General features: G+C 39.7%; 1 protein-coding gene across 1 annotated transcript; it reads left to right on the top strand.

The window, feature by feature from the left end:
- Positions 1 to 301: 301 nt before the first annotated feature.
- On the top strand, positions 302 to 15979 carry eloa (elongin A). Its single transcript, XM_049602976.1, has 12 exons — positions 302 to 428; positions 4581 to 4637; positions 5234 to 5346; positions 6544 to 7097; positions 8900 to 9213; positions 9294 to 9405; positions 10960 to 11112; positions 11442 to 11539; positions 11949 to 12129; positions 12561 to 12690; positions 13989 to 14164; positions 14271 to 15979. The coding sequence occupies exons 1-12, from the start codon at positions 357 to 359 to the stop codon at positions 14330 to 14332; spliced, it is 2022 nt and encodes a 673-aa protein (XP_049458933.1). The 5' UTR covers positions 302 to 356; the 3' UTR covers positions 14333 to 15979.
- The last annotated feature ends 8 nt before the right edge of the window (positions 15980 to 15987 follow it).

The raw sequence follows: 15987 nt of genomic DNA, 5'->3' as shown, positions 1-15987 counted from the left end.
ATGCTAATTCAGCGTTTTCACTGACGTCAACCTAACAGGTGTCCCCACGTGCTGCGTTAGCTGTGTTGTGTGTGACGTATTTCCGTCCTGACTGTTCCCTAAATGTACAAATTTCAGGGCTTCTCTCCATTTCACTGAATAATTTAATTCTTACTGTATTAATTGGTGCGGCTTTATTATTCAAGTATTATTATTATTATTATTATTATTATTATTATTATTATTTTAACAAATGTAAAGCAACTCCTCCTCGCAGTAGGAGTCACTAAACCAGCGGAACCTCTCGGTTTTTTTCCTCCAGTCTCAATTCAGTCAGGATGAAGTAGTTTCCGGGCGACAGGGTACCAGCAGTAAACATGGCGGAGGAACTGCTGGAAACAGTGGACAGACTTCAGTCCCGGCTTCTGGAGAATCCAGAGCCTCGAAAGGTAACGACTGCACGGGTGAAGACGGACAGATTTGATATTTAGCACCGACTGTCTCCCGAAACACGACGGTTTGTTTCCTGGGACCCAAACGAAGCCGCGGCCACGGCACTTCTCCGAAAGTCGCAACGGTTTTTAAATGCTGCGTTTGAGGGCCGCTGTAGGGCTCCGTTCTCTGAAAATCTTTTACAGAAAAGACTTTTCGGAACATATTTTTGGTCGTAAATACAAAATAAAATAAATCTGAAACCGCAGTAGTTTTCTGCAATAGCTCTTTTATTTATAAATCGAGTGGTCCAGTGGTAGATAAGAAAATCATCTGAAAGTAAAACATGACACAGATATGAAACTATGACAGCCCACTAATTAGCAACTAGTTGATCTGAAATAAATAAATACCATATTGTTTATATCTGTAGTTCAGTGATTAACCAAGTAGGTATAGTTTATAAAATTGGAAAAGAAAGCACACGTGTCTCTTGGAAGGTTGTGGAGGTTAAAAAGGAAATCTTTTTGGGGGGGTAGCTTTATGCATATAATGTTATCTTTTTCCCCTTGATAGTACATTGACTTGTTTCAGCACAACATTATTCTAAAATGTTCCCAAATAACATTTAAAATGCATCCACCAACAGATGCAGCTCGGAGTTTGCATATCCTCTGTCCCTTAAAGAAGTGTAATATGACTGCCTCTTCTACCAGTGTCACGTTATAATGGCTGATTTATTTACTTTGGTAGGTAATTATTATTCATCGCCACTCACCTTCCAAATTTTCTTTAGTTCTTAAAAAAAAAAAAAGCTTTACCTAACAATAGTCTTGGTGGTAATACAGATACTTGGAATATGCCTGAGTAGATAAACATAAACAGTAATAAATACAATCAGGAATAGTATCCATTAATATCAGATGAAAATAGATAAATTACAGTTTCGATGCAGTTTTGAAAGAAAAAATTGGCATTGTGATCTTTTGTAACTATGAGAATTTGTGTGGGCTGTGTTCCCTTTTTCCATTTAATAATAGGCTATTCATTACCAATCCTTGTATTATATATACACGTGATTAGAGTTTACTATATGTTTTGTTTTGTTTTATGTTCATAAAAAACATTCTTCCATTTGCAATATCAGTGTCAAGAAGGATCATCCATTAGCTGTCGAAATTAAGTCTCAGTGAAATCGTAGTCCAGTTCACCAGATAGATATCTATCTCCTGCTTTTGGCAGCATTGCATACTCTAAAATGTATTTTTTAATATTTTGTAAGGATCATGCCAGTACAAGACTGCGTTGAATATCTTTAGGCATGATTCATTAGTGCTCACTTCAGAATTTCAGCATTTCCGACAGCATGTGAAGGCATCATGTGAAACGTCACGATAATTACGGGGTTTTAACTAGTTATAACGTACTTCTTTAACGCTGGCTTTTAGCTAATATTAACACCTGTCACCTTGGTTTAATCATCGCCCATAGACACACTATGTGTTATTAAAATAATAACATTAACAACAACGTTATTTATCCTGTAACGAAACTCGGGGCCATAGTAGCCGTTAGCCTTCAAGCTAACTAACATTAAAGTAATGACAGTTACACCGACTCCAGGCCTGTAATGTTACACTGATTCATGTAACTGCACGGTAAACAGCAGTTGTGCATCACTGCACCGGGGTATGCTCTTTAAATGTTTAAAATTAAAAGCGGATAAATGATAATTAACTGTGTCCAGCCTCCCCTTTGTTTACTGTCATTGCTCCAATGTAACCCCCCCAAACAAAGCAGTTGGGATGACTGTGATAGGTTTGGTAAACAGAAGCTTTATTCCGACGACTAGAAGAGAGTATTTCATTATAAATGGTGAACTCATAGCTGAGTGATTTTTACTACAGCGCGGCCCCGTTAGGCCACGTTATTATTCAGTCTCCATGACGGAGGGCTGCTAAATGCTGCTGTTTCCACTGTGAATCAGACACTGATGTTTAATTTAACTGTCAATTCAAAGATCAGGAAGAGCTCCTCAAACACCAGGTATAAACCAGGTGTAGTGTCTTTAGGTCAGGGAGGGTTTTATATAATATTAATGTGAACAAAGGGAGCCCACATCTAAGAATATCTTCATGTAAATCCCCTGAAGGAAGAACAGAGATTGAAATTGAAACCTGTGAACAAACCTATGGTGCATGCATACAGATATGTGATCATGCTTTAAAATTAAGTAATCAACAGCCATCGTAAAGATTTGTTTTCAGCAATGACAAATCATGATACAGCCACAAGTAGGCTGACTTCTGACGCCCCTGTGTGTGTCTTAATTATGGTGATGTGATGACTATTTATTATTTATTCTAACCACAAAAATGGCTGTGTCACTTTCTCTGCTGTCTCCAATTCCAAATAGAGGGGAACAAAATAGACCAGATCCTTTTTCACTGTGGTTTTATATCACAATATCAATTTGTATCATAGAGCGATGATACCAAATCTGCCCAAATCAGGGTCCACGCTGTGATGAAAATAAACTGATTCATGTTGAGATTTTTTTGTACACTTTGAGCATTAATAAGGTGCCACAGTGCATATAAAAGAGTCAAAACAGAGCTTGTTTATTTAGAAAAAGAGGAGGGTCCTGGGATCTGCCAGACTAGTTATTTATATGTTAATTATTAATGTTTGTTTATTTACTTTGCCCTGGCCTCCCGTCATTTTGCATAAGAAAGTTGCCCCTTGGGCAAAGCAAGTGGAGTATCCCTGTTCAAGGGCGTAGGTCTCATTTTAACACGGGGGAGGGGATCCTCCACCAGGGCATTCTGAGGAATTTTTATGTATGAATTTATGGTGTAAATGTATTTGATTTTGTCACATTAAAAGTCCTATGCTGGGGAGGGCAAATGCACATGTTCTAAATACTGAGGGGGGTGTGTCCCTTGTGTCCTCCTGAAATCTACTTCTGTGTCCCTGCTATGGGGGTTAGTTATTTAATGTTCTTAAAGATCGCAATACAAATCTACAAATCAGCTTTAATCTCTTTAATCTATATTCATTATACCATTTAATTCCATCAAAACATTTCTAATACTCAATTTAAATGCATTTTTTTAATTGACATTAAAAAAATCTTCACTCCAAGTCCCCTTGCTTGCTTTTTTTGTTGCTTTCAACCTCTTCTTTTGGACTAATTTAGCAGGTAGATTTTGCTCTGTTGTCATGGAGATGGCTCAGTTGTTGCCAGGTGACCCTTAGCATTTAACCTCTACCACATAATCACAGGTGGATGTCCACTGAGGAAGACCATGAGATGCAGCTGTAAACTCTGGAAAAACTAATTTTTAATTACCTATTTCTCATTTTCAGTCAACACCTTCTGTGATTTAACATACAGGGGTGTTTGGGTAGAATTCTGCCTGGGAGAAATTTTTAGAAACTCAAACGCTGAACTGACCATTTTATTGCATTTTTTTGTCTTAGATCAGGACTTCTCAAAGTTTTGATGACTGAGTGCCATTATAGGAAGCCAGAATATGACTTTTTCATTACATGTTTTATGACATACTGACACTTAACAAAAACTATACCAGTCAACAGTGATATAGCCTTCATAACACTAATGTTACATTCTAGTATTCAGCTTTTTAATGACATCACAAATTTCTTTTCTTTACATCAATATATTGGTATTTCTATACATTATAATAACTGCCTACCACTTAACTATTGAGAATGTGTTTATGGGTTCAAGAATGAGACTGGAGTGTCTGTCTTTGGATAATCCAGTTAATTAGATACCTTACAAATCAAAGTCTTTCATCACTGTAATGCCTAAGGCACAAAAATTCAGTAATGCCGGTAAGGTGAGATATGAAAGGGATAGTTGCTGTACATAAATATCAATCTCACAGTATATATTGTCATATAGTCCAACTGTAATAATCAGCAAAATGGTAAAAATGACAAATTTACAGTATATCTAACACACAGGCACTGAAACCTTTTCTATTAATGTATTAGATTTAAATGAAGATTCATGTATCATTTATTTATCTTAAGCAATGTCAAAGTAATGGTGTGATTTATAATAGTCACACTGTGTATACCTCTGCTTTTGTACTGATACTGAAATTGTGTCCACTGACATTTGTTTCTTGGTTTTCCAGCTACTAAAGACTTTCAAAAGACTGGGGGAACTTCCCATGACTGTGGACATACTGGTGGTGAGGATCCTCATGATTTTCAACCTATATTGTCCATGAATAAAAAGAAGACATTAACAATGCAGTGGTGAAATTGTTTCAAGCTCCAGTGACCTGCTGGACCCCCAGAGTCAGAAAGACAAGACCAGCAGATAACCAGTCTGAGAGAGTGCTCTTTAGCAAAGCATTTTGTCACTGACAACTCCAGTTAAAAAGCAACACAAGACAGCGGTTGTAGGATGAGAGAAACAAAGATTTGCTGGTAACAAACATTTTTGCTCAGTCAGCTTTTTTCTATCTTGTCAGGTGCGATTTATGGAAATTATCAGCACAGCCTTGACATGTTTCTGACCAATCAGATCACTTGACTGGAGCTGCAAAGGATACGATAGCAACTGTTAAAGTTGTAACACATACAGACAAGATAGAAGAGGATGCCAGACACTTTTCATGTGATATATATGTGTTAAGTTTGACTTGTAGGCTTGAACTATAAATGTAAACAGTATTTTGTTATCATTGCTTTGTGTTGTTGAATGAAATAAGTAAAGCTGGGCCTGAATGCAAAGAGAGTGATCTGTGCCCATGTTATTACTCTGATTTGCTTTTTCTTATAGGAAACTGGAATTGGGAAGACTGTGAATTCTTTTAGGAAACATGAATTGGCTGGTGAGGTGGCAAAAGACCTTGTAGCCAAATGGAAAAAACTGGTTCCTCAGTCTGCAGACAGGTATGTACTGCATACCTGTGCCTAGACACGCAAATAGTAGTAAGGAGTGGACAAGTCCTTGCTTTAGCACTCATGTCCCTGAATACTGTACGTCTCTGTCTCTGCAATGATCATATATAATGGAGATAAAATGTCTGCCTCTAACCCATTGTCACCAGTTGCCTCGATCCGTCCCAGGGGTCTTAAACTCCAGTTAACTGGTGGCCAGTTTAATATTTGATTGACTCTGCTTGCTTATTGGTCCGATTCTTTATCAGTTCCCTTACTGATTCCTGATCAATTCCCTGTTTGCAAAAAAGATACATAGAACACAGATTTTCAGCGTTGGCATAGTGTAGATGAAATGAGAGAATATTTATATGGCGTTTGTTTTCATTAAGGTTTTCTTAGTCAAACTAAGCCTGCGTGGCGCAGATGTTATTATAACAAGGTATTTACTCTCAGTAATGGACGCGCTGCTTGGTTGGGAAGCAATGGTTGTGAGTAGAGTGTCCAATATATGACATTCCTAGAGTTTAAGCCCATGTTGCATAGAAAGATTTTTCAGCGTATTGCTGGTGATCATTTTACAGACGTTACAAACAGCAGTGTTGTCTTCTGTCTTCATAAAATGAAGCCTCACTCTAGACAGTTTCTTCCTCTCTGCTATGGCTTTCTTGTTGCGAGTTTCCAGCAGCTTACAAGCATGAGTTTGATGTCATTGTGTTATTATTCACAACTATCGGAAAAACATTTGTAAGTATTGTTGTCGTTCGGTCGATTAAACTCACAGATCTCCATGTAGTTAATTTAATGTTTTGCATGTCACTCTGATCTGCATAGTAACTGGTAACTGTGGCCGTCAGATACATGTGGTGGAAGTACAATGTCTCAGCCAATGGAAACTGTTAATTAGGGCTGTGCAAAATGGCTAAAAGCTGTGTGACAATATCAATAAGATCAATACAAAAAGCTCTACTGTTATGTGGGACATCAGAGAAAAAAAAAAAGTTTTAACCTTTATGAACTTATTGTTAGTGTGTAATTACAAGATGCTTGTCGTCATCGTGATATGATCCCATCACCACTGAAAGATGATAAACAGTAGTATTGATTTCTCTGCCACACCTGTTACTGATGCATCAGATTTGTGTTAAAGTGCTGCAGTAAAGTCAAACAGTTCTGTGTTTTTCACCCCTGCCTATCTTTCTACCTCAGACCCACCAACAGCCACGTCAAAGAAGCACCTCGGTCACACACACACTCTCGAGGCCCAGAGGTAGGTGGTGGAGGACACAGACGCACCCGCGAGCCCTCCCCTGAGGAAGAGCCCCCCTATGAGGAAGAAGAGGAGGAGGAGGATAGAGGCTATCACACGAACTACTTGCCCTCACCACCTCAACACGAGCAGTACAGCCCCCCACAGCAAGGCTACCAGTCAGACGAGTACGAGAGTCCAGAGCCTGAGGCTGAGCCTAGTCCTCCCCCTCCTCCCCCTCGCAAAGAGGTCCGCCACACCAAACCAAACAAAGAACCCAACAAAAACCACCACCATGGTTCCCACAGCGACAGAAACAGGGACAGAGACGAGGAGCGGCGGCAACGCCATGCGCAGACAAGCAGCGATCGAGGAGGAGGGGGTAGTGAGGGGAAGAAACGCAGCACGGACAGAGAGAGGCAGCAGAGTCCAGTACAGAAGTCTGCAAAGCACAGCAAGAAGTCCACCACACATGAGAGTAAGAGGGAGGAGAAGAAGAGAGGAGGAGATGATGGTGAGTGTATTGGTGTTCGCACAGTTTGTGTTTTATGGAAGATGTTCACTGTCACACCCGAGACAACTCGAAGACATTAAGTCATTGTACATGGGGCAATGGAACACAAAATGAAAATCATCCTCAACAACATCAAGATCAAAAGAAACACATAAACACTACTCTTTAGGAATACTTTTATATCTGCAAGGTACCAGTTCTTCGCTGAGCCCAAAGGGACCCCTGCCCTCTCTTTAAATTTAATTTTACTCAAGGTTCAGTGTAGTAATCCTCTTTGATTTGAACATAGTTTCTGAGCTTTGGCTTATTCCGAAAGAAGTGAGTCCAATGTGAGTAAGAGTCATACAAGTGACTATTCTGATCATAGCTTTCACTTCCTTCACTATACTGTGTTGACATAATGTCTCAATTTAGGAGTCCTTGACACAAAAGAGAAACACTGGTTTAGACAGTATATGAACTCTTTGCACTTGTTCTGATGCTTCAGAGGAGTCTTGTAAACACACAGCTCACAAAACCATTGCATTTAATAAACCTTAGAAGTCAAATTAATGATAATGTGTTTATTAGATGATTGGTTGTGCTGCTCTGTGCACCAGAAAACAAGTTTCTGTTTCATCAGCCAACAAAATGAGGCCACACCACAGAAACATCCTGTACCGGCTAATTGAGATTAAATCTGTTTGTTAAGTAACTCTGCTGACAGGAAGTGACAGACCTGTAATGTATAAGCAAAAACTGTTTCCTAAACAATAGTAAATGATCATATTTGGGGAGACATGTTGTGACTGGCTGGCTACATTTATGAAAATTTCAGTTGGCGAATAAATGCCGGTAATTAGAGAAGAGTCTTACCCATAGAGTCCAGTGGAGGGCTTTTCCTGTGCTAATCGAACTAAGGTCACAATATCTTTGTTCCAGCTTCTTAAAGGGGAGCTATGCTTATTTTCAAAATTCATTCATGTTATTCTTGTGGTCTATGACAGTCCAAAAATATAAATGAACTTGAAAAAAACTCCCAAATACAAAAACTCGAGGGCTAAAATTTGTTGTGTCATATTGTGTAAAGTCTGGAGCTGCTCTATTGTCAAAAAAATTAGGAAAGATGTTTTAGATGACCCAGCACCCTGGGGAAAGTTCTGAGTATGTGGGTACATTTTCTGTTTCGGAACTGGGAACGCCTCAATAGAATAAAGTTTATATGGGTATAAAGAAGAAAACAAACAGTCTGTGGGTCCACAAAATCAGTCTCCCATTAATTTTCTAGGAGCAGCTTCTGACTTTTTTCCTTATGACATCACAGGTTTTAGAGTTACTTCTAAACCTGAGAGAGAGTAGCCCATGTTCACAATTATTGATTGAGCTTTCCTGGGTCGTAGAAATAACAAATTGGAAAATCTGAAATTACGGGGTGTTCCCCTTTTAAATATAAAGTTTTTATACTTTTCTTTATCACTTGTGAGCGTAACCCAAATGTATAGTAGGTCTCTATATCTTTTTTTTTTTTTTTTTTGGAGCATTTGTCAGACAAACAGGCAATTTGAAGATGTAACTTTCGGTTCTGGAAACTTGTGATGGACTTTTTTCACTATTTTATGACATTCTATAGTTTAAACAATCAAATAATCGAGAAAATTATAGGAAGATGAATCGTTAGTCGCAGCTCTAGCCTGACATGGCCAACATGCTATTTGAAAGGTTTCACCATTTTCCAGTCTCTGGTAGTTGTCAGTCGCTTTGGACTTGGCTCCTGATTTCCCATGATTCACAGTGTCCTCCTAATTTTCCATTTGCATTTCCAGGGCGACTGCGGGCGCCAAAGGAGTCTCCACCCAAAGAGGAGGAAGAAGACTATGAGACTCCCACGATGTCCTTTGAGTCTTTCCTCACATATGACGCCCCAACGCCTGTCAAGAAGAAGAAGAAGCCATCATCATCATCCTCGTCACACAGTCGACCCTCTCACTCTTCCTCCTCCACGTCATCCTCCCATCGTTCACGCACCCCTCCGCCTACACCCTCCTCTTCCTCCAAGGGGAGCAAAGCTAATGGAACTCAGAGCACCAAGAGGTCACATTCAGGCTCCAGTTCAGCAACACCGGAAAAACGCAAGAGGGTAAGAACAGAAGCAGAGACTGTAAGAAGAGTTTTTATCACATCCTGCCTGTTGATGTTAATGTTTCATGTTGTTTGCAGGTAGTTGAAGCTGCTCCGACTCTCCCTGAAATCCCTCTGCCAGCAATTCAACCTAATTACAGACCTCTGCCCTCCATTGACGTCACACCATTGTCCCCTCAGAGACGGAAAGGTAACGCTCTCACCTTAAAGATTCATGTCTTTTTTATGAAACATCATAGTTCCTTCTTCTTAACAGTGATGGCCATAATGTAGACCATCATTTTATAGCTTTAAGAACTCATAGAATGTCCAACATAATCCTCATATTATATATTACGTAGAGAACGGTTTCACTTTGGATCAGTATTTCCTTCACAGTTTCCTGTGTTTTCTTGCTGACAGTGCCTCTGTCATGTATCAACTGTTCTTCGTTATGTCTAATTTGCTGTGCATTACATTTCAGTTACTTTGTTACAGTTGAATTTCTCTAGTAACCTCATTTCTTAAACATCATGTAAATAAGAAACCTGGTTTCTGTAATCTGTGGAAAGAGATTACAGAAACTAAATTTCTGCGGCTAGATTTCAGATATCTTTGCCATTTATACGGGTAATAGAGTCACCAGTCGGTTTTATACCAGTATAGGCATGCAAAAAAAGACTTTATTTTGTGATCAAATGTTTATTGAGTATAAACGCGCAACATATACAAAATATATAGACCAATACAATGGGTTGGGAGTGGGTTACTGCCCCAAGCGAAGGAGTTCAGTGGTCCCGGGGTCTTGTTCACGACTGAGGATAAAATGGAGCTTGACATGGACAGGAGGATTGGTGCAGCGTTGACAGGGATGCGGGTGTTGTGTGGGACCATATTTGGTGAAGATAGAGCTGAGTCGGAAAGGCAAAGCTGTCAGTTTACCACGAGTTTCCTCAGTAGGGTGGCTGGGCTGAGACTTAGAGATAGGGTGAAAAGCTTCGACATCTGTAAGGAGCTCGGAGTAGAGCCGCTGCTCCTTTGTGTTGAAAAGGGGTCAGTTGAGGTGGTTTGAGCATCTGATCAGGATCTTCCTGGACGCCTCATGGTAAAGGTGTTTCGGGCACATCCAACTGGTAGGATGTCCTGGGACCAGTTGAAAACCAACCCGTTCAATATGGGCTGATTGCTCGACCTGTGGTATTGCTGCTGGCAGCTTTCTCGAGAACCGCTAATACAAACAAAAGTTTTTGACTTCCTCCACCACTGTCAATACCAACATTTCCAATTAGAGAGAGGGTGAAAAATAAAACATGCCTGGGGCCCCCAAATTCCTAAACCCACCCCGGGAAAACAAGTAAAATACACTAGGCGGCGGTATTAATTCCCAAATAGGCATATTAGTTGCTCACTTGATTTGACAGTTATAAAATAAGAGTATGTATGTCCTATAAATGTCCTGTTATAATGTGTTTTCTTTTGCCCTTTGTATGTAAAGCACTTTGAATTGCCTTGTTGCTGAAACATGCTGCATAAATAAACTTGTCTTGTCCTGTCTGGAGGCTTCTGGCTCACTCAGAATCAGCTCCATAGTATTTGGGTGTCAAATACCAAATTGTAGCCTTGACACGTTCGAACGAGTGCATTTTTGCACTCCTGACAGTTGTAGTCTAGTTATTCTTGTTTTTTCTTTTTTGTCAGTGTCACCATATCTGTAGGAGTTCATCCTGCCCTGCTCTGTGTCACGCTCTCTGACTTACACTTTCAGTTCCTATCTGCAACGACGAGGAGGACGCGGGGTTTACAGGGAAACGATTCAACTCAAAGATGGTGGTCTACTCTGGATCAAAGACCTCTTACTTGCCCAGGATGATGACTCTGTACGAGCAGTGTATCCGTGTGCTGCAGAACAACATTGACTGTGAGTGGAGCTGCTGGATATTCTTTTATTATCAGATCATGAGCAGCAAATCTGCAAAGCAGTCACTGAATCTCTCAGCAGGTGGCACTAGAACACCTGCAGACACCCTCAGTGTTGTCACAAGCTTGTGTATTATAGAAGACGCACTACAATGTTTTCATGAGTTTTATTATACATCAAATACTACTGTAGTAGTTATGTGGAACAAATGTGAATAGAGGTGCCAGAGGAATGACGCTCACCCCAAATCTTGAAAGATAAACAAACAAAACAAGAACAAACACAGCTGCACAGATGTGACTGTTTGCTGTGCCTCTGTGCTCCTACAGCCATTGCTGAGGTGGGAGGAGTGCCATTTGAGATCCTGGAGCCGGTGCTGGAGAGATGTACACCAGAGCAACTGTACCGCATCGAGCAGAGCAACCAGGTAACACACATTTGTAATTCTGTACTTGTAAGGACTGTCACTGACACAAATCATGCCCTAGTGTGATGCTCCGTCTGTGGGTGGATGAGTCACAACATGAAAGAGACTCATCTTCCCCAAATCCCAAGCAGCCACAGAGACAGACTGCTGACATTTAACAACAGAGGTGTTTATTTAGAATGTGTTTTAAAATAGATGGAGCTTAAAAGTGACTTCAACGTGGGCAATGGCCAAAATAACAAACAAACAAATACAACCCAACAAAATCAAAAGGAACTAAAGTACAATAACTGACCTCCCTAAATAGAATGAACAAGACGAGAGGAAAAAAGAAATACAGAACAATGAGCACAATGTGTGTGACGCCTAATGGGCTGTCGTTGTTGATTTTATTCCCTTCTTCTTTCAGTGGTTTACAGAGGACTCTGATGATCTTTGGATGCGTCACTGTCAGCGGGACTTTAAGCGCGAGACTCCTCAAGAGTACGAGTCGTGGAGGGAGATGTATCTGAGGCTGCATGACGAGCGCGAGGAGCGTCTGAGGTTGCTCACCCAGAACATCTCCTCCGCTCATGCCAACAAGCCAAAAGGTAGAAGTCACGCTTGTTTTGTAATAATGAGCACTAGATAGTGACAAAAATGAACATTAGCATTGACAAAAACACCACAGATTGCTGTTGAGGTTTACTTCTGAAAGGGACAAGGGACCCTAAAATCAAAACTACATAATTTCCTCTTACCTGTAGCGCTCTTTATCAGTCTAGATTGTTTTGGTGTGAGTTGCAGAGTGTTGGAGATATCAGCTGTAGAGATGTCTGCCTTCTCTCCAATATAATGGAACTAGATGGCACTCGGCATGTGGTGCTCAAAGCGCCAAAAATACATTTGAAAGACATGATACATGAGAAATTACACGACAGGTAAGAGGCATAATATGTATTTTTGATTTTGGTGTGCACTGTCCCTTTAAGGTGTTTGGGTGTTGGTGTTTGTAGTGTAAACGTTGTGTTTGTCCCTGCAGGGCGTCAGGTTAAGATGGCATTTGTGAATTCTGTCGCCAAGCCACCACGTGACGTCCGCCGTCGACAGGAGAAGTTCGGTACCATCAGTGGTTCGTCAGCTGCCTCCACTGCAGCTGCTGCTCCCATCAAGTCAGTGTCACATCCAGCATACTCTTGTATTTGGCATTTAGGTTTACGACTTAAATTAGGTGCTAAAGGGACACTTTTGAGAAACATGGAAGATTTATATATTTATGTATGTATCCATAGGGTTTTTCCAATGTTTAAGGGAGTGAATTGTCTTTCAGAGCCCCTCCAAATTTTGTCACAGATCTTCATGAAATATTTGGAGATAATACTAACTTAAAGGTCCAGTGTGTAGGATTGGAACATAATGAAATAAGTATGTTTTCTTTAGTGTATAATCACCTGAAAATAAGAATCATTGTGTTTTTGTTACCTCACAATGAGCCTTTAATATCAATTGAGGGAGCAGGTCCTCGTGCACAGAGATCGCCATGTTGTTCCACCATGTCTCTACAGTAGCCTCGAACTGACAAATGAAACACTGGCTCTAGATAGGACCATTTGCATTTTCACATCAGTCATAGTTGTTCACAGCCCCTATGCGATGAGCATCGTTAGAAAAACACTACTTTTTTTTTTTTTTTTTTTACATGAAACTGCTGTATTCAGTGTTTGTACAGGTTTTAATAATCTGGCCTGTTTGTTTTTGAGAGGACAAGACCTCTGCGGATAATTTAGTTCCTGCTAAAAACCTCCTGAACAATGAACACTGAAGGAATTCTAACCAGGAGAAGTTTCAGCGGGTTGCAATCCTTCAATCCTCACTGCTGTATGCCACTAAATCCCCCTAAATCTCACACTGTCCCTTTGAATCGGTGCAAGTTGTTTGTAAAGTAAGCCTATGCAAATTTTTAATTTGATGAATATTATACATTTTTTGTATTCTCAAATTTCATCAATAATAGTGACACACAGAAATTTCAAGATAGGTATACACCTACTATTAATTAATCAAACCCAAACTTGTTCTGGACAAATGCATATTGTAAAGACAGCATTAGCATTAAGTTCTGAGTTAGTTGATGGTCAAACCACAAAACAAACAAGATTGACAAGTTTGACAATTAATAAATTACTTATGTGATTTAAAGGAAAAAATAAAATTGATTCTCTGTTCTCAGCTTTTAAAATGTAAGAATCATTTACTGCCTTTCTACATTTTATAGACTAAATCATAAATTATTTAGTTGGGGGGAAAAAAATCAATAATAAAACAAATCAGACGTTGCAGCCCTGATACAAATTTGTAATGAAGTCTATTACTTATTTACTGCACTTCTTGGTTAGTTTAGGACTTTGTGGCACACTATTAAAGACTGAGCGCAGTCACAGGCTTGTCTTTCTCTTCCTCTATCTTTCAGAATAAGACCCGCTACTATAGATTACTCTGGTGAAATGGGTCGCTCCTCCTCCTCTCAACAAAACCCTTCAACCAGCTCTTCTCGCTCCTCAGCACCAGGCGGAGGAGGCGGAGGCGGCGGAGGAGGAGGAGCTGGAGGAGGAGGACCTGCCGCTCGGGACAAGCCACAGGTCAAAAGTAAGTGTGATTTAACGCTCCTGAAGTTAGGATCATAAAAAGAGCCAGAATTGTGTTTTGAGCTCTTAAAATCTCACAAACGACTTTGTTCTTCCTCCTTTCGCAGAAATCGCCCCCATGATGGCCAAAACTATCAAAGCTTTCAAGAACAGATTCTCCCGCCGATAGTGTGAAAGAGACTGAATGTATTTTATGAATTCCAACTGTGTTTTTAATTTAACTTTAGCAGAAATTTTACTGGAGACCCCCTCATTCCTGCGCACACACACAAACATACACCATTGTCTTTACCCACCAAACATATCATATGAACTTTTCAGTAGAAATATGGTTAATTTAAAACAAACAAACTTGTATTTAAATGGTGGCATTTGTTCTGAGAGGGATCTTAAAATGAAATGAGTATTTAAATCCTAAATAACGGTCAGTGAGTGCGGTGACGTCTGTATTAAGAAATTCAAGTCACCGACTTTTTACAACATGCAAAGGACAACACACAGTCTGTTACTTTTTCTTGTTTTCTGGCTTCTTTTTCAAAAGGAACAGCTTGATTTTTGGGGATTACACTTGTTTGCTTTGTTAACAAGAGCTAAAACTGAGGATTGATACCCCTTGCATATCTGTATGCTAAATACAAAGCAACAGCCAGCAGGCAGTTAGCTTAGCTTAGCTTAGCTTAGTTTAGCATAGCTTAGCACAAATGCTGGAAATAGAGGGAAACAGCCAGATTGTCTCTGTCTAAAGGGAACAATCTCTGCCTACCAGCACCACTAAAGCTAAATATTTTTAATTTATGTGCTATCTCATGTGTAAAAAGGACAATTTGTAGTTTTACTGGGGGGCTATGTGCAAAACTATTTCTTCACCAGGACATTTGGAATCACCTAGAATAGTTTGGTACCTTACCCCTTCTAAACTTTGAACTGTGACCTTTACACAAGAAACTACATGTTGTTGTACATATTAAACAAATGAGACATAACATGTTAATGAGTGAGCTTTAGATGTGCTGGCAGTTGGCTGACTGATTCCCCCCGTTTCCAGTCTTTATGCTAAGCTAAGTTACCCAACGGCTGATTTCCAGCTTTATATTAAACATACAGATGTGAGAGTGGTGTCGATCTTCTTATCTGACTCTTGGTAAGAAAGCAAAAAAGGGTTCTTCTTCTAAAATATCAAACTTTTTTTCTTTATGGGACATAAAAAACAGATTATTTTAATTTAAAGAATAGTTGTTTGTTACTTTTCATTACGATGAAATGATACACTACATGAGGAAAACCTTTACACAGGCTTTTTTTAATCTCAATGGCATGCATGGTGCACGTCAGCCAAGACATCAGCCAGCTGGTTAAAGTCTCTGCTTTTTAAAAAACAAACACATGAATCTTTAATCACGGTGCATTCTTAAATGTGTAGGGCTAAAATGATATCGATGAACTACACAAATACACAGAGAGACACATTGTAGAGTTATTTTAACCCTCCTGTGGCTTCAGATCATCTTTTCCTGCTGTTGAATGTGTGTGTCCCTGTTTATATCTGCTTCACTGTGACAATTAGCTTGAGTGAGTGCTGATGAGACTGCAGGAAGAGAAGAAGAACAACAATGAAACATAACAATAAGAAAGGAAAGTTAAAAGGATGCCTGCAGCTTCGGTCAACAACAATGATGAGATGTATTTATTTTCAACCCTGGGACCTGGCACCCCACAACATGGGCCCAAAAGGAAGTAGAATAAAAATTGTAATTTTATTAGATTTTAATAAATGTTCTACGGTCATTTTTATTAAAATTGACTTTTTGCCCTTAAAGAGCGTGT

The sequence above is a fragment of the Epinephelus fuscoguttatus genome, linkage group LG17, assembly GCF_011397635.1.
Source record: "Epinephelus fuscoguttatus linkage group LG17, E.fuscoguttatus.final_Chr_v1".
Classification (NCBI taxonomy): domain Eukaryota; kingdom Metazoa; phylum Chordata; class Actinopteri; order Perciformes; family Serranidae; genus Epinephelus; species Epinephelus fuscoguttatus.
The sequence above is the reverse complement of the archived record's forward strand: the minus strand, read 5'-3'. Positions and strand labels throughout refer to the sequence as shown.